The following is a 23,155-nucleotide window of genomic DNA, read 5'->3' as shown; positions in this document are numbered from 1 at the left end:
CTACACTGCAGATTGGCGGCTTATTTCCCTGCCATAGATAATGATCGGTATGACCTAATGTTATAACATATACAATATCGTTATTACTTAATGGCTTGTAGATATCTGCCACAAATCAAACCTACGTTTTGTCAACAACAAATCCAAACAATTTCATTTAATGAAATAATGCATGTTTAAAATGGCCAATCATTTGTCTAAGCTTTGTATTATTTTGTTTCAGTCAGCTGTCCTACGCCAAGCTGAACGGACGCGACGGCTCCGTTTGTATAACTACATGTCGCGATATTATTATCAAAAAATTAAATGAGTGTTGACAAGTGTTGTTTTTTTAAACATTATACACAAAAAAGTATATATATATATTTTTTTTAAACCAAAATTATAAACTTTTTTAACGACTTGTAAATTATAATTAAATAAATTTACAAAAAAGGTAAGTTGGTTGGTTTTTTTGAATAATAATTTTCTGTTATAAAAATATATTTAATTACATTAATACATTTACATAATAAAAGAAAATTTTGACTAGTGTTCAAAAAGCTGTGGGTGCGATTATGACATCAGATGATCCGCGCATATATCAACTAACATATCTTACGTTTATTATAGTTAACATTCTAGAGGGGTCGGAGCTTAATCCACCACGCTGCTCCACTGCGGGTTAGCGGGTTTACTTCTTAGTATAGTCCTAAGGGGCAAATCCGAATAATTCGTATTTGCCTTGTTTACTAATCAGAAACGGTTTGTTTTTTACCTTCTTCAAAAAATGAGCAGGATCTCAAGTCGATTTTATTTTTTATTATGTTACATAATAATTTTTTTACTGAGTGTACCGATTTTGATGTATCTTTTTTTTTAATTTTAGTGCTTTTCATGTGGTCCCATCAAAATGTGATCGAGATTATTTAATTGACAATATGAGGATTAAAATTGAAGTAGTTTGTTTTTTTTTTTTTTCATTTGCAAGCAAACACAGTTTTGGAACTATTGACCACCATTAATCTGAATGAATTAGTTAATGAAACAGTCTTCATATATTCATTATATAAGAAATATAAATTACTAGCCGACCCGTGCCTACTTCTTTGGTCGTTAATTATTATTTTTCTGATGCAAATATATAGTAAAGTTTTCATCTCGGTCCCATTTCTTCGACTTGGTTGACATACCTATAGTATTATTTTTCATTGAAACTTTTGTTCAATAACAATTAAATATATCACTCCTGAATAGCAAAGCTTACTGTTAGTGAAAGAATTTTCATGATCGGATCAGTATTTGCGAAGATTAATCTCTACAAACATACAGAGTTAGAAACATAACTTCTTTATAATATTAGTATAGATTGTTAAAGTTCGCCCATAATAAAAAAAAATCATCTTTTTAGGCGTACAATAAAGTTTTAATAAATTAATTTAAGTTTTTATTTCAAAAAAACCCTAGCTGTTTAAGGACACTGAATATTTATATTTTAAACCTATAATGGGTAAATTAAAATTTGGAAAAAAATAACGGAATTTAACGAAAAAAAATCACACATTTTGAATCGTAAAAGCTTAATTGAATAAAATAATTTTTGTATTTTCCTGAAATAAACATCATCCCAGCTAAAACTAAATGATTTTTTGACAAATGGCAGTAAATTCAATGACAATTTCCGTAAATAGATTCCATAGTACAAAAATCACTTGCCTCGTACAGAGCCATCAACCGCTTAAAGAACTTACGTTTATAAGCTGGAACGTTTCACATAAATAATATTTTGATTAAAATAAAAACAAATGTGACCTTTTACAAAAACAAAAAAAAACTCAAATAGTTTTTGACAAGTCAAAGATATTTTCCAAAAAAAAATTCTATAATATGAAAATATCAATCTTTATATCTAGTACATCATTTTGAAGTTTTTGTCACTTTGACTAGCCAGTTGGCACAGTTTGTAGTGGTCCTTTTTTCGTGCTCCGCGGGTCGCGGATTCGATTCCTGCCTGAGTCTGGTTGTAATAATTTTATTTATATATGTATTAGGTATTTTTTGTATATTAATCAACAAAAAAAAAAAAACAATTATGCTATAACATTCATCTGTTACCTATAACACAAGCATTAAGTTGCTTACCATAGGAACAGACGACCGTGTGTGTATGTTATAAGATATTTATATCTATACATTGGCTACTGGTACTGTGTGGCTACGGTACTAAAGAATGTAGCCACCCCCTCTCTTCCCGTGGGTGTCGTAAGAGGCGACTAAGGGATAACACAGTTCCGCTACCACCTTGGAACTTAAAAAGCCGACCGGTGGCGGGATAACCATCCAACTGCTGGCTTTGAAATACGCAGGCCGAAGACGGGCAGCAGCGTCTTCGGTGCGACAAAGCCAGTACTGCGGTCACCAACCCGCCTGCCCAGCGTGGTGACTATGGGCAAAACACATGAGTTCACGTTATTTTTGGCGTAAACTTGTGGAGGCCTATGTCCAGCAGTGGACTGTATAGGCAGTAATGATGATGTAATGATATCTATACATTACGATTAAATAAAAAATACCCACATAGTACCTACTGATGTAAGCAAACTAAAAGAATTAATCCTTATAGTCAGGAGTATTTCAGTCAGCTAGGGGTGAATGTTCTTGACACAAAGTACGAAGTAGTTTAAAAATTAACGCCCACGCCATGTTCTTTCCCATGGGAATTCGCCACAACCACACGTCACGCTTATAAAACCGACTTTTAAAGAGAGTCATACTACTATTGTTATTTTTATTTTTACTATTACTAATAATGTAGCCAGCCTATCTTTCAAGTTGCATCAAATTGCACACGGTGTGCAAATTTGATTAAAATGGGTTAAGCTTAGGAGTCCATCGCGGGCAAACACCATGACTCGTAATATATATATTAAGATGTATTTTAAATAATTAATTTTTATACTTTGTTGTTTATGCTATCAATATTTTCGCTGTAGACAGTTGTCTGTAAGAAATCACTATTAGTGATAAGACCGCCTTTGAACTTTTGTTAGTTATTCTAATTCTTATTTTTTTAAGGTTATTTTTAATGTGCCATAGTGTATTATAGTGTGTCATAGTGTGTGATAGTGTGTGTGCGTATGTGTGTGTGTGTGTGTGTGTGTGTGTTTATTAATATAATACTGTTTTGTACATTCTAAAGTACATGCAGTAACAATATAATACATAAACTTAAAAGAGTCCAAAGGCGATCTTATCACTGACATTCATTTCATAATAATGAACCGTGTAAATAAAGGGAATTTTGGTAACGTAACATTTTAAAGTTTTACAATGTTATACATATTGACATTGAGGTATATAGTGTTACCAATATTTCTTTTGTAATTCAGTTAGGTTAGGTTAGGTTAGGTTAGCCTTACCACGTAGGTCGGTAGGCCTTATTGATCATGTAGAAGAAATATCATATATTCCCAACTATGAGTAACGATCGCTATATCAGGTGTCAGGTGTCTATGATAACAACCTTTTCCTTTATAGACATGGTTTATATCTATGAAATAGGTATTTATTTTTAGAGCTTAAAGACGCCTGCAACCTTACTCATCACAGGAATGTGTTACTTGAGAGCTGTATTTTTTAGCTGTGATCTTCTGTAAGGTCGACGTTCCAGTCGGGCAGCTCCAGATTTTGAACAGGAAACGAATATAATTTTAAGTAGATTTTTAAGCTTTTTTACTATCAACGATTTTTCATTATAAACCAATATAATTATCTATTATATTTATAATATTATATCTGAAAATATAAAACATTTTCAGTTAATAGAAATATATTAACCGCAACTTCATTTCTTTCAGATCTCAAAATGTGCGTGAAGTCAGGAATAACGTCAAAAATCGCTACCACCGTTCTGGTATTTTTTAACTTCGTTTCTATGGTAAGTGCTTAATATAATATTTTTTGTGGTAAAGTACAAAGGCACACACATCTTTGTCCCCGGGCAATAAAGCGGTAATATCAAAAATCAAATTTTACAGGAGAAATAAAAGAAGCTAATTTGTTTATAGTGCAGTGTACAGTGATCCAAAACAGACGTTCAATATGTCAAATGAAAGCTATTTTTTTACCAATTTAAGCTTTTAAAAATAATTTTTTAAAAACAAATCGTATAATTTTTTAATGAAATAATTAAAAAAATGTATAATACAATTCATAGATGATACTATTTTAATTGCAAGATCATTAACAATTACTGTAAAGATGTTCACCGGTTTTTTGTGTTATTTTTCTTAGAGTAATGCAATAATACATAGCTTAGTCGTAAGAGAATTATCCATGCAATAAAACGGTTATTGTCAATTATTCTAACGAAATATTAATAAAAAAACTGAAAAAAATAAGAGTGATAGATTGATACTCAGAGAAGCCAAAAATTAAATAACATTAAAAAGGGTGTAACCGGCGTATACCGCTTTATTGCCCGGGGCCAGCGACATACTCTGAAATTTAGCTACCACACCTAGAAAATAACAACGAAAATAAACCAACTTCAATTTAAATTGACAAGTACTACCTTCAATATTTTATATTTGTCAATTTAATTAAATTTTATTAATACGTCCCCCGGCCCGTTGGACCGATTATCTACGTAAAATTGCCGGTGTAGGCTGGATAAGGATTGCGGATAACTGCGATGTCTGGCGCGAACTTGGGGAGGCCTATTTCTAACAGTGGACTGCAATAGATTGAACTGACTGACTGACTAACCGTTTAACCTCAATCAAATTCAATCTGCCACATGACAAGGACCAGCTTTCAATCATAGAAAGAATCATCAAAATCGATACGAATTCAGAATGTTCTCCTTATTTTGTTGTAGTCGGACATTTATCTATCGATGACTGATATTACTTATTATTTATTATATACATACCTATATGTCTAGTATATAAAATTTTTAAATGTGTGCAATTGTATAAAACAAAATAGCATATTATCATTGCACAACAAAAAGTTACGTAGTCTCCCATATGCGGTCACAGACACTGCTGTTCGACTTTGAACAGAAATAACTCACGTAAAGTACACGTCACAACTACTATCTATTATGACGTTGGTGTGACTGAACTTCAAAAGTACTGTGACACTCTGGACGCTTCAGCCTGTAATAACCCACTACTGGGCATAGGCTTCTTTGCCCATGTAGATGAAGGATCAGAGCTTAATCCACCACGCTGCTGGGGTTGGCGGATATATCGGATATATTACTATGAGTAACGATTGCTATCAGGTGTACATGATAACAACCGTATCTGTATAGCCAATACAAATGTTTTGGCGCCAACGCAACAGCCACAAACCAGTGCTATGACCGTTGCGCTAACCCGTGTCAACTTTCGACGGGGGAACTCAAGAAGAACAAAGCCGCCACGAGACGATTTTATTAAAATTATCCAACTTCCTCACATTTCAATTACACACCCAACCATTTAGGTTATATTATCGATTTTGATATCGCATTTAAATGGTAGAAAGCCAGCATAATAACACGTTGTGCCTTTAAGTAACGATGTAACCGATGCAAGGACATTAAAACATTGTAATATTTAACTCCACGTCCATTATCGATGTAATTATTGCTCTATTTTTCAAAATAGACTCGTTGATAGCATCGGTTATTATTAATATATACTAGCTGACCCCGCAAACGTTATTTTTCCATATACGTTATTAACTCCCTAAATCCACCCTCCCCCCCTCTTATAATTTAGGGGTATGAAAAAAGGATGTTGGCCGATTCTCAGATCTACCCGATATGCACACAAAGTTTCATAAAATTGGTCCAGCCGTTTCGAAGGAGTATTGTAACTAACATTGTGACACGAGAATTTTATATATAAGATATTTTTCCGTTATCTTATCATAAGTACATTTAGTATTATTTTCTAGTTATTTTATAATATTTTAAAATGGATAGATATTTATTTATTTTATTATTTTATTCAGGAAACAAACAGTACAATAACACAAAACCAATAAAGTTACAAAAAATAGAATAAAAAATCATCTATAAAATGAAAATAGAAATTAAAATATTACAAAATAGTAAATTCAATAATTAAATACAAGCATATCACTTAATCAATCATACCTACGAGTACTAACTACAGATTCAATACAATTATAAATAGGTAAATGACAATAAAACAAAACGTTGTGACTATGGGCAACACACATGAGTTCACGCCATTTTGGGCCCGAAGTTGTGGAGGGCTATGTCCAGTAGTGGACTGTGATAGGTTGAAGTGATGATGATGGTGAAAATGATGATAAATAAATATAAAAAAAAAAACAAATCAGCTCGCTAGAAAAAATCCCGTATCATGTTTAATAATTAATAATAATTTACACAATTGTTGCATTTTGAAATTCCTTCCTTGCGTATTGCTTTTTATTTCTATTGTTTGACATGTGTGACTGGTTTATTATTACTAGTGGTCGCCCAGAAGTCGAAATTTGACCATAACTTATTTCAATTATAAGTTTGAACATTATTATTAAGGTTCTGTTGTCGAAGACTAAACTTCTACAATAATAATAAAAAATGAGTAAATATGGGTGTGTGTGTGTCAAATACATGATAGTATTTTGTTTTTTTTTTTTTTTTTTAATTGACTTAATGTATTTTTTATATATAATAAAAAAAATATTAGCATTCTGCACTCCTTCTCTATATAATGTACATATAAGTGTGCGAAAAAAAGGGCTACAAAGTTTTTTCTTTACGTATTAATATATAGATGCTTGTACATTATTTCATATATATTTTTGTGTCAATAAATTGATAAAACATTTCATTCAATGTTTGTTAGTAAATGTTTGCGAAGAACTGTACAAACTTAGTCGCGTGCCAATAAATACAGGTCGAGAGTCGAGTGCGACGCTCGGTACGCGAATTTAACGTCCATGCATCAATCAAATGACTGCCAAGTAGTACTTTCTTTAAAATTATACATGTGGTGTATATTTATAGAATAGATTTTTCGATTCTATAGAAATACATTCAGGTGGCGTATTTATTTATTTACTAGCTATACCCGCGAATTCGTCCGCGTGGAATTTTTTTTTAGGTTTAAGAACTTTATTTCTTCTAACAATAATACAATTCACTTTCATAAGAAACAATTAAAGTCCAAACATAAAACATAAAAAGTAGGAGAGATAGATTCCTTAGACTATGCGAAATTGGATGTGGCATGTGTGTACTTTAAAGATATATTAATTTTGTGTATATTATTATTGCGTAATTTATTTAGTATGTAGTGGTTATTAATATTTGTTTCTTTAATATCTATTTCTTTATTTTAATTATATATTATTTTTATTTTATTTGTTTATTTAGAATATAAAATTTTAAAAGCTTTTTAAAAGTTATTATCGTCTTAGAATTTCTTATGTCTAGAGGTAGTTTATTATAGTGCTGAGCGCCTTCAAACATTATATTTAACCGTAAGCAACAAAATCATATAATAACAAATAAAACATATCAATAACAAATAAATCATTGTTCACTTCGTAGTTACAAAATAAATAAATTTCTGTAATAATAGAAGCCTAAGTTACTCCTTACTACTTAGCTCGTGGATGTTGTATAATAAATAAAAAGAAAAAAAAAAACTAAACTAGTAAGATAGCTACTTACTTACTTTACTGCTTTATATATATATATATATTTCTTGTGTGCGTGTGTATGTCACTGAACTCCTCCTTGATGGCTGGACCGATTTTGATGAAATTTTTTGTGTGAGTTCAAGGGGATTCGAGGATGGTTTAGATTCACAATTTGGTCCACTGGAAAATGTTTATTTAACTAATTTTTCATTTATAAGTAGTTGTTAATTTTGGAATGTTTTACATTGGATCCGGTAGACTGCGCTACCATCGCAGCATCAAATATTAAATATTCTTCTATTTTAATTTCAGTTTGTCCCGACAGTTGGTGCTGCGATCAAATTGAGAAAATTATGGGAAATTTTGTGTTATGGCAAAACAACGTTTGCAGGGTCAGCTAGTTAAAAAATAAATACCTATCATCAATTTATATTGGCCTTCACTAAATAATAATAAGTTGTATAAAGATTATAATAAAAACAACTTTTTCGGATTTTGTGGTGGCTAATTAAGTTTTTTAAAAATGCCCGACGCTTCGGATACGTTACAGCAAACCTGGTCACGGGAAGGCAGCCTCCGTCGGTCAGCTCGAGGACAGCCTCCGTCGAGCATTTTAAAAAATAATAATAAACCGTGATAAAATCCGAAAAAGTGGTTTCGTTACAATGAGTGAAATTCACGTAAACATTAGAAAACAATATGTCATAAAGATTACTGTAATAGCAACAAGGTCGTACTCAAGAGCATTTCGTCTCAAGGATATTTCGTTTACCTTGAAAAGTTTTGTCCATGAGTTTTAAGTCCGACCTTTATTAGGTGTATGTGTTTTTATTATAAATAAAAAAGTCGATATCAAAATTATTTTTAACCGACTTCGAAAAAGGAGGAGGTTACTCAATTCGATTGTATATTTTTTTTATGTATGTTCGGGGATAATTTTATCATTTATGAACCGGTTTTGATAATTCCTTTTTTGTTGGAAAAGATATATCCCAAGTGTGGTACTGTGATAAGGAAAGCAGGATCTGATGATGGAACCTCAGAGAAATCGAGGAGAACCCTCGAAAATCGTAGTGACGACTAGTGCGTTTGTTAATTTTTTTCGTCTACTTACGTTGTATTGCTTGTCGATGTAATTTAAGTCGGTTTTTTTAGTTTTCTAGCAAAAAAAATTACTTGTATTTAAAAGTTCTTTTACCAACACCACAAGCATTCAAACAAAATCAAATCAAAATAGTTTTATTCAAATAGGCTTCAAAAGCACTTCGGAAATAGTCATTTTACAAATTAAAATTTTAAAAGTGATTATTATTTCTAAAAGTGAAGCTACCACCGAGTCGGCATGTAGATAGATGCGGGAATATCATCAATTAATCATTACAGCCTATACAGTCCACTGCTGGACATAGGCCTCCACAAGTTTACGACAAAAATAACGTGAACTCATGTGTTTTGCCCATAGTCACCACGCTGGGCAGGCGGGTTGATGACCGCAGTACTGGCCTTGTCGCACCGAAGACGCTGCTGCCCGTCTTCGGCCTGTGTATTTCAAAGCCAGCAGTTGGATGGTTATCCCGCCATCGGTCGGCTTCTTAAGTTCCAAGGTGGTTGTGGAACCTTGTTATCCCTTAGTCGCCTCTTACGACACCCACGGGAAGAGAGGGGGTGACTAAATTCTTTAGTGCCGTAGCCACACGGCACAACCAGCTGAATGTTATAGAATAATTGTTTTTTTTTTGCTGATCAATATACTGCCATTTGTCAAAAAATCATTTAGTTTTTGCTGGGTCAAAACTCCTTGATACTTATTTCAGGAAAACACAAAAAATATTTTATTCAATAAAACTTTTACGATTCAAACTGTGTGATTTTGTTTGTATATACCAATATTGGTGATAAAAGGGTGAAAATTTAGGGTTGTATGTATTTTTCAACGCCAAATTATAGTAAAATAAAAAATAACTAAATTATCTAAAAATTAAAAAAAAATTAGAGGTGGACTACTACCCTTAACATTTAGAGGGATGAAAATAGATGTTCGATTCTCAGACCTACCCAATATGCACACAAAATTTCATGAGAATCGGTCAAGCCGTTTCAGAGGAGTTTAACTACAAACACCGCGTCACGAGAATTTTATATATTAGATTATTTTTTGTATATACTTAACTCTCTCTAATTTTCAGGTGTTGTGCATTCTTGTCTTCGGTATCAGCTTATGGGTTATAGCCTCGCCAACAACAGTCATACAAACTGTGAGAATGTTTGGAAATTCTACTTTTAGTGTGAGTAAATACTTAATAAATATACTTATTATATGTATACCATTTTCCAAAGGAGTACCGGAGCCTTACTCGGAATGTAGGGTTATAAGAGTACTAGGTTTGCCCTGCGGTTTTACACGCGTTATTTTGAAGAAAAATAGTCTATAGTTAACCTCTGTAAATAGATTATACAACACAAAACTTAACTGAGGTAGAGCACAACAGAAAATTTCCTGCTCAAAATATGGAGCAGCCCGACTAGGGCAGTACCTCGACCTTACAGAAGATCACAGCTAAATAATACAGTTTTCAAGCAATGTTCTGTTCCTGTTAGTGAGTAAGGTGACCAGAGCTCCTGGGGGGAATCGGGGATAGGGTCAGCAAAGCGCTTGCGAAGCTTCTAGTGTTGCAGACGTCTATAAGCCACGGTAATCGCCTACCATCAGGTGAACCGTACGCTTGTTTGCCGACCATATTATACAAATAAGAATTTTTCAAATCGAACCAGTAATTAATTAAATTAACAAACAAACTTTTCAGCTTTAGAATATTAATGTTGACGCCGCGTTGGCGCAACGGTTACAGCCATGGATTACACCTGTTGCGTTGGCGGTTGCGGGTTCGATCCCCGCTCATGACAAACATTTGTATTGGCCATACAGGTGTTTGCCGTGGTCTGGGTGTTTGTACAGTCCTTGTGGGTCTCCCCACCGTGCCTCGGAGAGCACGTTAAGCCGTCGGTCCCGGTTGTTATCATGTACATACACCTGATAGCGATCGTTACTCGTAGTAAGGAATATATCCGCCAACCCGCATTGGAGCAGCGTGGTGGATTAAGCTCTGATCCTTCTCCTACACGAGAAAAGAAGCCTATGCCCAGTAGTAGGATATTACAGGCTGAAGCGTAATATTCGTGTTACATATAGGTCTAACATAACAAAAAAGGGTGTGTGTCACCTCCAACACGTACTGGAGTTTTACTTCTTAAGAAGGATTAGCGTGATATTTTCGATTAGCCCGTTTGCACTGTTTGTAGTGGCCCTGGTATCTGCTCCGCGGTTTGTGGGTTCGATTACCACCTGAGTCTGGGTGTAATATTTGTATTTAGATATTTATGTATGTATTATTTCCATGTATATGTATAAATAAATAAAAATATGTAGCTTTATCAGTCGGCTGTTACCTATAACACAAGCTTTAAGCAATTCAATTGCTTATCTTAGAAACAGACAACCGTGTGTGAATGTTATAAGATACTAGCTGACTCGGCAACTCGGTCTTGCCGCTAAACGTGATTTAAAAATGGGGGTTGGTGGTAGAAGGGTAAAAATTAAATAAATAAAAAATAAATAATTTATCTAAAAATTAAAAAAAAAATTGGTGGTTAATACCCTTAACATTTAGGGGGATGAAAAATAGATGTTGTTCGATTCTCAGACCTACCCAATATGCACACAAAATTTCATGAGAATCGATCAAGCCGTTTCGGAGGAGTTTAGCTACAAACACCGTGACACAAGAGTTTTAACACGTGGTTCAATAAGTCCCGAGACTAAGTACTAAAAAAAGGTCTTTTTTATAAAATTAATTTTTATTCATCAACATAGTCTCCTCCAAGAGCGATACAGTCCCTCCAACGCTTTTCTAACTTTTCTATCCCATGTGTGTAGAACGATTTGTCTTTGGCTTCAAAATAAGCCTTCGTTGCTGCGATAACTTCACTATTTGAGTCAAATTTCTTACCCTGAAGCATTTTTTTGAGGTCTGCAAACAGCCAGTAATCGCTGGGGGCAAGTCTGGCGAATAAGGGGGATGAGGAAGCAATTCGAAGCCCAATTCGTTAATTTTGGCCATTGTTCTCACGGACTTGTGACAAGGCGCGTTGTCCTGGTGAAACACCACTTTCTTTTTGTTCATGTGAGGCCGTTTATCCGCAATTTCGTACTTCAATCGCTCCAATAAGCACATGTAATAGTCACTATTTATATTTTGTCCCTTTTCAAGGTAGTCGATGAAAAGTATTCCATGCGCATCCCAAAATATAGACGCCATAACCTTACCGGCCGATTTCTGAGTCTTTGGACGCTTCGGGCGGCTTTCACCAGCCGCTCTCCACTCCGCTGCCTGCCGATTGGATTCCGGAGTGAAATGGTATATCCAGGTTTCATCCATTGTTACATACTGACGTAAAAAATCCTTTTTATTATGATTCATCAGCGCCAAACATCGCTCTGAATCATTGATACGTTGTTCCTTTTGATTAGTTGTAAGCAAACGCGGCACCCACTTAGAAAAAAGCTTTTTCATGGCCAAATTTTTATGTAAAATAGTGAAAACACTACCAGCTGAAATCTTCACTATCACCTTTCACTTTACCTTCCGATCTCCCAATACGATTTTGAGGACTTGGTTAATATTTTGTTGAGTCACTGCTTCATTTGGACGACCTGAGCGTTCCCCATCATTGGTGTCCATGCGACCGCGTTTGAAGTCGGCATACCACCGACAAATGGTTGCTTTAGAGGGAGCTGATCCTGCATAACATTTTATAAGCCATTGCTGTGCTTCAACGGTATTTTTTTCCCATTAAAAAACAATGTTTTATCAACACGCGAAACTCGTTTTTTTCCATTGTATCGAAATTACAACCGTAGCGTCACTTAAATGTTTCAAAATCAATAATTTTATTGTTCCATTTTTAAAAATTTGACACATATTCTTGTATTGATAGCCAGTACTTTTAAAAATCAAAAGAGTTTTTAATATATGCGCCATTTCCAGGTTAGTCTCGGGACTTATTGAACGATCTAGTATATATTGGATTTATTTATTTTAAAATATATTAGTCTTTTTTTCTGAAAAGATGTTTTGCGGTAAAACGTCACTCTTAGGTCAGGTCATCGTTACTATTTCACATGATTTCACTCCTCATATATTTAATACTACTGGCCTGGTTAAGGAGTTAACCACAAAGATTTAATTTCAGTCAAAATAAAAAAAAACAGCAATCTTATCTTAGCGTGAAACTACAAAAATTACTTACATAGGTCTTAGCTTTAGATTCTAGCCTACTGCAGTGGTGTAGCGAAGGGGGGCAAGGGGGCATCATGCCCTGGATGCTACTTACAAAGAGTTCGCCAAACGGTGTGCAAAATGAAAAGTTGTTGGATAATATACTATGGTTTTCGAAAGAGGGGGAGGGGCAAAAGGTATTGTGCCCCGGGCGCGTATTAAGCTCGCTACGTCACTGGCCTGGTGATAGCCCGAAACTTAAAAACATAAAAACTCGTTCTGAATTTGAAAATTTAAAGAAAATTAAGCATTCGGTTTTTGGCCGACTATCAGCAAAAGTTTTTGATTCTCAGCAAAGCCTACATTCAGATTCAATGGTAGCTTCACATTAACAATAATTTATTAAAAAACATTACAATATATATTACTTATAGTGATCAATGGTAATTCAAAAGTTATTAAACCTACTTGAGTAATAAGAAATGTGTTGAGTGTTTCCTTTCACTTGAATTAAAAAAGAAATTATTAAACAATGAACTTGTGATGTTTGACAAATACTATATACCAAAATTGTACTATTGGCATTTCACACCAAAGTACATATGTCGTTGTACTAAAAGTAGACAAGTTCGAGGCGTTTATTTATTAAAACATTACATAACAACTTTCGTTAAATATAGGTTATTGTAACAGTGATATTTCATTGTAAGATGGCAGCAGTAGGTCACGATGGTACCACCCAGTGATAGGTACACTACCACTCATTCAATTATTCCATAGCATTAATGTATAAATACCACAGTTGCGTGGGACGTAACCCATAAGTATAATAATAATAACATGGTGTAGTGATGCGAGATTTTGCTTTGAAACGGAACGGTCGCGGTTTCAATTCTCACTCGAGACAGAAGATTTAGATAAATATTCATACCTGGTTTGGATATATGTGCTTGTGTGTCACAATGTCTTAGAGATCACGTAGAGCCGTTGGTCCTGATCATTATCATAGATGCCTGACAGCGATAGTTGTACTAGCATTTTTTAACCGACTTCAAAAAAGGAGGAGGTTACTCAATTCGACCGTATATATATTATGTATGTTCGGGGAAAGCTTCTTCGTTAATAAACCGATTCTAGAGATCTCCCTAGTTTGGTACCATGATAAGGAAACCAGGATCTGATGATGGGATCCCAGAGAAATCGATGGAAACTTTTGAAAATCCGCACAACTTTTTACTTGGTGTACCGATTTTAATGATTTTTAATTTAATTGAAAGCCGATGTTTATCATGTGGTCACATTTAAATTTCATCGAGATCTGATTACAACTTTTTGAGTAATCTTTGATAATGCGTATTTACCGACTATTTTTCGTCTACCTACGTTGTATTACTTGTCGATATAATTGAAGTCAGTTTTTCTTCGTTTGCCTGCAAACTCAATTATTATAGTATCAATACTGGAAAAAAGCCTACCATCCTCTTGATGGTAAATAGGTACCATACCCTATAGACGCCTATAAAACTAGGAGCATTACCAAGGCGTTGCTGACCCGACCACTGACCCTCCTCACGAGCTCTAGCCACCTTACTCACCACAGAAACATAACGCTATTTGAAAGCACTTTTATTTGGCTGTGATCTTTTATAAGACAATGACTGCTCTTGTGTAATGGTGCATGTTTTGTGTCGGCGGCGCCTAAACACAGACAGGCGCGGGTTCGATTCCCGCTTGGAGTGGATATTTGCCTTTATACAAATATTTGTTTCCGGTCTTGTTGTTAGTCCTTGTGGGTCTTCCCACCGTGCCTCGGAGAGCACGTTAAGCTGTCAGTCCCGGTTGTTATCATGATAGTGATTGTTACTCATAGTAGGGAATATATCCGCCAACCCACACTTGAGCAGCGTGGTGGATTAAGCTCTAATCCTACTCCTACTTAGGGAAAGAGGCCTATCCCCAGCAGTGGGATGTTACAGGCCGAAGCGATCTTCTGTAAGGTACTTCCCCAGTCGGACTTATCCAAATTTTAAACAAGATATTTCCTACAGTAACCTAAAATCAATAGTTTCTTATGACACAAGCATTAAGTTGCTTACTTTTAGAGCAGATGTGTGTGTGTGTGTGTCGTAAATATTTATTATATTTATTTATTTAAACACTTAGTTTCATTTCCTTTGTGATAGAAATTACTCGGCAATAGACAGCTAATAGTCAGTTATATTGAACTAGTTCACATATAGATCGCGTAAACGTCGATTATATTATTTATGGGTAAAGAGGTCATTGCATACGTACAATGTTGGACACGCAAGCGTTATTAATAACGGAATTACTGACTATACAAAAACTTTTCAGTTGGATTGAATATTTTGTTTGATGATTGGATCACACACGCACACATCTTGCTAAGTTCTTAGTTTGTACTTAATTTATATAGTTTTCAATTGACTTCTAAAAAAAGGAATAGTTCTGTGGATTAGTTATGTGTTACCGCATAACTTTTTACTTGGTACCGATTTTGATGACTTATTTTTTTATCGAAAGCTCGTTCTTGTCGTGTAGTCGTATTTAAATTTAATCGAGTTCTGACGTGAACTTATTGAGTTATCTATACTTAATATTATAAAGCTGAAGAGTTTGTTTGTTTGAACGCGCTAATCTCAGCAATTACTTGTCCGAGTTAAAAATTCTTTCAGTGTTTGATAGCCCATTTATCGAGGAAGACTAGGCTATATATCATAACGCTAAGCCTAATAGGAGCGGAGCACCAATGAAGAATGTTTCAAAATCGGGGTTTCCTTTTGAGAGCAGCTGCGTGCCCTGCGTAAACAATAAGTTTAGCAAAAACATGTATAATAGAATTGTTCCTATTCCACGCGGACGAAGTCGCAGGCAAAAACTAGTCTCTAATAATGCGTATTTAATTGATTATTTGTTTGCTACCCTCATTCTATTACGTGTCAATGTAAATTGATGTCGCTTTTTCTTTTTCATTTATTCATTACAGCCTATACAGTCCACTGCTGGACATAGGCCTCCACAAGTTTACGCCAAAAATAACGTGAACTCATGTGTTTTGCCCATAGTCACCACGCTGGGCAGGCGGGTTGGTGACCGCAGTACTGGCTTTGTCGCACCGAAGACGCTGCTGCCCGTCTTCGGCCTGTGTATTTCAAAGCCAGCAGTTGGATGGTTATCCCGCCATCGGTCGGCTTCGTAAGTTCCAAGGTGGTTGTGGAACCTTGTTATCCCTTAGTCGCCTCTTACGACACCCACGGGAAGAGAGGGGGTGGCTAAATTCTTTAGTGCCGTAGCCACACAGCACTTTTTCATTTATGCGGAAACACAATTATTAAAGGAATTTAACTCTACAAAAAGTATTGTTGGATTGTATGTTTTTATGATTGGCTTCTGACACGCTCACATGTTATAAACTAAGTTCTTAAGTTCGTACTTAGTGTTTATGCTTTTTGGGTTTTTCTTTTTTTATGTCACTAGGTCGGCAAACAAGCGTACGGCTCACCTGATGGTTAGAGATTACCGTAGCTTATAGACGCCTGCAACACCAGAAGCATCGCAAGCGCGTTGCCGACCCTATACCTAATCCCCCCAGGAGCTCTGGTTACCTTACTCACCAACAGGAACACAATACTGCTTGAAAACAGTATTATTTTGCTGTGATCTTCTGTAAGGTCGAGGTACTACCCCAGTCGGGCTGCTCCAGATTTTGAGCAGGAAATTTCTGCTGTGCCCTACTTCAGTTCAGTTTTTCGTACCATTTCGTTGATTTTTCTGTCTTTGTGTACGTGTAGCTCTTGTATATATGTATGACTACACATACTGTTGACACAGCAGCTTCAATGCTTTTTTGGAACTTAAAAAGCCTACTGATGGCGGGATAACCATCCAACTGCTGGCTTTGAAATATACAGGCTGAAGGCGGGCAGCAGCGTCTTCGGTGCGACAAAGCCAGCCCTGCGGTCACCAACTCGCCTGTCCAACGTGGTTACTATGGGCATAACACATGAGTTTACGCCATTTTAGCGCGAACTTGTGGAGTCCTATGTCCAGAAGTGGAGTGTATTAGGCTGAAGTGATGATGATGTGTGATGATGCTTTTTTATCCAAGGTTTGTAGACGTGATTTCTCCTTCGATTCTGGGCTAAGAAATAAAGTTAAAACAGATAGAACCAACAAATGAACTAACGAGGCACCATCAAAATGAACAATCTAAGTATTTTTGGTCCAAAATAAATTTATTTATTTGTATATTTTAATTTTCATAGGAAATCGTGTCGGATTCTGTCTCCGTCCAAGTAGGAATAACTGGAGCTGTTATCGGTGGATTCATTTTCTTCATATCAGCCATGGGATTCTATGGTGCTGTCACGGGATCGCATTTCTTGTTATTCATGGTAAGTGATGATGACACACTGAAAAAGTACTATTAGGAACCTTTATAAATATGTATAAGTATGTAAACTCAGCCTTTTCGCTTCTAGTTTTCTCTTTTAAACAACTTTTGTTGATAGTAGCTTAGAAAATTTTTCTGTTAATGTCTCTAAGAGACGGGCTGCAGCGTCTTCGGTACGACAAAGCTAGCCTTCACCAACCCACCTGCCCAGCGTGGTGACTATGGGAAAAACACATGAGTTCAAGCCATTTTTGGCGCGAACTTGTGGAGGCCTATGTCAGTAGACTGCGATAGGCTGAAGTGATGATGATGTCTTTAAGAGCCGACCTCTCTCTCGAACTTTGGATCTAAGTGTAGACAATCATATACTATAGATATATTGGACACGTACTCTATATTTTCCAGTATGCAACGCTGGTACTTCTTCTAATGCTGCTGGAGTGCGCTCTTGTTTACTATTTCTCATCGAACGTCAAAGAGGTATATATTTTTTTTTACTTTTTACTAACTATTCCAACAGCGTTATTATACAATATAGTATCACCATCAATAGTACTTTTTGTTTTTTAAACATACTTTTTCAATTAAGGCTTAATATGACTGAGGAATAATGCAGCTAAGTCCCTACAAGCTTACAAAGTCTATATTAGTATATGATATAGGTTTATGTCCCACTGCAAAAAAAATGGTATTTTACGAAACTTACCGGAACCGTAATTTTAAAAATGCCCATGACCGGAACCTGGCTCCGTCCGTACCGTTTAAGTAAAAGTGTTTACCAGCCGCAAAACTCTTGCCCAGCCCATACTTAAAATTTTGATCTTTAACAAAGACATTTATTGCCTACCTTAGTAACGAACGACCGTAAGTGTATTTCAAATCTATTTGTTTTTTGGGAGTAGGAGGAACAGGGTGTAATGTTCCTCATCCATCATCGCAAAGGAAGGATCCTCCGACCAGACGGGTGTTGTATCTGGTGGGCTACTGCCGCGACGGTTACTGTCGGGTTCAATCGCTCTGATAACTTTGATATCGCGATGTAGGATACGTCAGTTTATTTTACGGTCGCAGATAGATGTCGCTACAGTTTCTATTGGCTAGATTATTTATTTATTAATTGAAATAAATTTTGTCGTCTTGAATTTGAGTTGCTCCTTTTTTATATTGATAAAATTAATTTTGTGAATTTTACAGAAAGGACTTCATGCATATGATAAACTATCAAACCATATAATACGCATCGCCTTCCATTGCTGTGATCGTAATAACACGTGAGTATTTTTTTTTTAAAAACAAGGTCGGCATTCCCCTTGGTTATGCCATCACGCGTGAACGGCTGGACCGATTTCATTAATTCTTTTTTTGTTGTGTTTGTTATTGTCAGGAGTAGGTTTTTATGAAAGACAAAAATAAGAAAATTGCGCGGAAAATTAGAAAACTTAGGAATACTTAACCACCATATAAAATTATTTTTAATCTAACCTTAGCGCTTTGGACAATATAAACTATTTATTATAACCTTATGATTTGAGATAGAATTGACAGAATATTGGTTATAACACTTTTTTTAAATATTTTTTTTTTTATTTAATTATGCCAATTCGAATTCAATATTCACAATTAAGTCAGGACATCGTCTGCCGGGTCAACTAGTAAAAATAATAAAGTTCATTTACACTTTTTATGTTCATTATTCTAAATTACTATAATCGACTAGCCCTTTGGCGCAGTTTGTACTTTCTTGCACCGCGGGTTACGGATCCGACTGAGTCTTGGTGTAATATTTGTATTTATATATATGTATTATTTCTATGTATATTTATCAAAAAAGCGAGCTATAACACTTAGTTGTCACCTATAATACAAGCATTAAGTTGCATACCTTAGGAACAGACGATTGTGTGTGTTTGTCAAAAGATTTTTATTTATTAATTAACTTGATCTGATAGAGTAAGTATGCCATAAACCCGTTACCAGTAAATAAGTCACTTATTCACTTTATTCTGCTAAATAATTTATATTAAAATATTTTATTTCAGATCATCTGAAAGCATACCCTGGTCCTGCTGTGACGTTACTGACTCAGCAGCTTGTACCGTAGAGAATAAAAATAAAAAGGTAAACAAAAAGAAAACGATTAGGTCCTAGGTTGTGCTACCTTCTAACAAAATCAAAATAAAAAATATTTTATTCAAATAGGCTTCAAAAACACTTTTATATCTTCATTTTACAAACTAAAATTATATTTGTTACAATTGATTTATTGTAGTTATAAGCAAAACTACCACCGATTTGGAATTTATAATCTGTAGAAAAGAATCGACAAGAAACTCCGCAGTGACTTTTTTTCAAACCTTTACTTGTTATTTGATAAATAGGTACATTTTAATTTTGCAGGACTGCAAACAAGAATTTTCTTTGTGGTGGGATGAATATCAAACATTGGTATACTTATCCCTGACTGTCGTACACGTAATATTGTCGTCCTGCTCACTCCTACGCCGTTCATATAGCGCGTCCCGCTCGCACACCTAGCAATCCCAGCGCCGATCTGGCGGTGAGTTTTGACAAGTTTTTTGAACAATTAGCAATAAGTATATGCATAAAGTATTTAGAACAGGTAATAATAATACTGCTGTGTGGTTACGGCATTAAAAAATATAGCCACCCCCTCTCTTCCCGTGGGTGTCTTAAGAGGCGACTAAGGGATAACACAGTTCCACTACCACCTTGAAACTTAAAAAGCTGACTGATGGCGGGATAACCATCCAACTGCTGGCTTTAAATTACACAGGCCGAAGACGGGCAGCAGCGTCTTCGGTGTGACAAAGCCAGCCCTGTGGTCACCAATCCACCTGCTCAGCGTGGTGACTATGGGCAACACACATGAGTTCACGCCATTTTTGCCGCGAACTTGTGGAGGCCGATGTCCAACAGTGGACTGCGATAGGCTGGGTGATAGGTAGGTGATGATGAGTAATAATAATATATTTATTCATAAAATCTGATTACAACATAAGCTTTACTGAGTTTTCCTAATAAGTTATCAAAGATATTTGTTGTAGGAATGACTCTTTATTTAATTATTATTTTTTTAGGTATTAGTTAAAAAATTCTAACTATTTAGTTCTTGAGTTTTGAGGAACAAAGGTTAGTTAGTTAGTTCTTATGACTTATTTAGTTTTATCAAAAATTTTCAAGGAGCCATTAGTATACATATGTATACACAATGAATCTAACCTAACCCTTTTAACTGAGGTAGGGCACAGCAGGAATTTTTGCTCAAATTATGGAGCAGCCCGACTGGAGTAGTACCTCGACCTTACAGACGATCACAACTAAATAATACAGTTTTCAACCAGTATTATGTTCCTGTTGGTGAGTAAGGTGACCAGAGCTCTTGGGGGGATTGGGTCGGCAACGCACTTGCGATGCCTCTGGTGTTGCAGGCGTCTATAAGCTACGGTAATCTCTTACCATCAGGTGAGCCGTATGCTTATTTGCCGACCTAGTGATATAAAAAAATAAAAAAAAAAACCTAAACCTAACATAAGTCCCCGTTATAACTGTGGTTAAGAAAATTTATCCTCTTCGCTTACGCTTCAGCCTGTAATATCCCACTACTGGGCATTATTGGGCATTTCTCGATCGTCTCTGGCTCCCCTAGACGGGATACCCTCATCATTACAGCCCATCACAGTCCACTGCTGGACATAGGCCTCCACAAGTTTACCCCAAAAATGGCGTGAACTCATGTGTTTTGCCCATAGTCACCACGCTGGGCAGGCGGGTTGGTGACCGCAGGGCTGGCTTTGTCGCACCGAAGACGCTGCTGCCCGTCTTTAGCCTGTATATTTCAAAGCCAGCAGTTTGATGGTTATCCCGCCATCGGTCGGCTTTTTAAGTTCCAAGGTAGTAGTGGAATGTCTTATCCCTTAGTCGCCTCTTACGACACCCACGGGAAGAGAGGGGGTGGCTATATTCTTTAGTACCGTAGCCACACATTACAGTACCGTAGCCACACAGTACCTCCCTCAGGATACCCTCAGCAATTGCTTAAATAGCTTATAGTCTAATCCAGGACTGATGATGAAAACTAAAAATATATCATAGATTTTTATCTGACCGTGTTGTATGTCCATTTCCCTTACGGACTATTTTACTACTGCCGTATGCTTTTTTCACTTGCATGTATATGGACGTTCGCAATACCAGGAGACGACCCTAACAATTTACCCTCGAAGCTCTGTCTAGTTGAGAGCGGTATTATTTAGCTATGCTGTATCTTCTGTAAGAATGAGGTACTCCCCCAGTGGGGCAACTCCAAATTTCGAATTATATATTTCCTGGCGTGGAGTTTTCCCTACCTCAACAAAACTTTATAATTTAGCCTAAGTTCTCTTCTCGAAAATCGAAAATATTTTTTTACTAAAATCAATATTTTTGTTATTGTTTTAAGTAATAATTTCACGTTTTAGATATAAGTGGATACTTCACTGGCTTAAACATTGTTATTGTTTTGTGAAATAATTATATTGTTGTGTGCTGTTTGTTTCCAAAAAAACAAAAATATGGATCTGCTTACTTTCAGTCAGTTCAGCCTATTGCAGTCGCCAGTGCGACGACATCACGACATCTACTTATTTTACGCTTATATAATAAAAAAATTACTATTACTATATATATGTCTGTTGTATTACAGCGTCAACTCCTAAAAGGCTTTCTCGTGGTAACCGTGTTTCACCCAGCATCGAAGCGACGCCTGAAGATGTACTAATGGTAGTACTGGGCAGAGGAAGACTAGGGTGGATTGAAAAATCGTAATATTTATAATCGTAATAATTTAGAAATTAGATATAAGAACTTTTTTACATTTTTTACGAAAAAATAATAATTGTATAATATTTAATATTTATGTACCCGTTAGAAATAAATAAAAAATTTTTATAAAAAGACGTAATTTATTTCAAAAACACAAACACATTTTCAATTGCCATACTTTTATGAACCGAAAATATATTTAATACTGTAAAATATTTATTATTTGATATTAAATATTAATAAAAATTAATAGAGGGCTATAATGATGTTAAAGAAATATTGGAAACAGAATAAAAAGTATACAATTTTTAAAATATTATAATCGTACTTAATTTCAAATTTGTAGCAATAAACAGACAACATAAAAAACTTAAAAAATACATTTTAAATTCATTAATACATTAATTCGGTCCATAATTTCGTAACAAATTACATACATGGCCCAAACTATGTGACGTATAACGGTATCCAAAAGATGTATTATGATATATTTTTATTTGACACCATCAAAGTTAATTTCCCCAGTAGAACGTTGCTTTTCGAACGCGTAAACCCAGATGTGGTAGTTTTTAAATTTATCTGTAACTTATCTATGAGATAAACTTTAACTGGCCCACAATCACGCGCAAATGTCATAAACACAAAAATTAACTTTCATAATCTAATTCAATAAATGCATACATTTGTCATTATTAAGATGTTATTCTTAAGTCTAAGAACTTTAACTGTACTAAATAATTACAAGATATTATACTGGAATAGGGAACTAATGGGTATTAATACAACGTTTCCCTAAAGTAGGGCGGGAAGCGTGCTAGGGATCGGACAGAAAATATCTTTGTCCTTAAATCTACTGCTTATTCGTATTGGATTTAGATATACAGGATGGTACAATAATAATTAAACATTTATATAATGAACAAAACAATTTACAAAAAATACAATTTTAACCTAATTTTATTTGAAAATAAGTTGCCATATTCTTGAGAAAGAA

The 23,155-nt window shown here is 35.2% G+C and overlaps 1 protein-coding gene across 1 annotated transcript; it reads left to right on the top strand.

Moving 5' to 3' along the window:
* The first annotated feature begins 8,315 nt into the window (after positions 1-8,315).
* LOC123667280 lies at positions 8,316-22,232 on the top strand. Its single transcript, XM_045601237.1, has 8 exons — positions 8,316-8,330; positions 9,837-9,935; positions 17,213-17,341; positions 17,746-17,820; positions 18,535-18,611; positions 19,380-19,458; positions 19,738-19,897; positions 22,043-22,232. The coding sequence occupies exons 1-7, from the start codon at positions 8,316-8,318 to the stop codon at positions 19,873-19,875; spliced, it is 612 nt and encodes a 203-aa protein (XP_045457193.1). The 3' UTR covers positions 19,876-19,897; positions 22,043-22,232.
* The last annotated feature ends 923 nt before the right edge of the window (positions 22,233-23,155 follow it).

The sequence above is a fragment of the Melitaea cinxia genome, chromosome 27 (genome assembly GCF_905220565.1).
Source record: "Melitaea cinxia chromosome 27, ilMelCinx1.1, whole genome shotgun sequence".
NCBI lineage: Eukaryota > Metazoa > Arthropoda > Insecta > Lepidoptera > Nymphalidae > Melitaea > Melitaea cinxia.
This window is presented reverse-complemented; position numbering and strand designations above follow the sequence as displayed.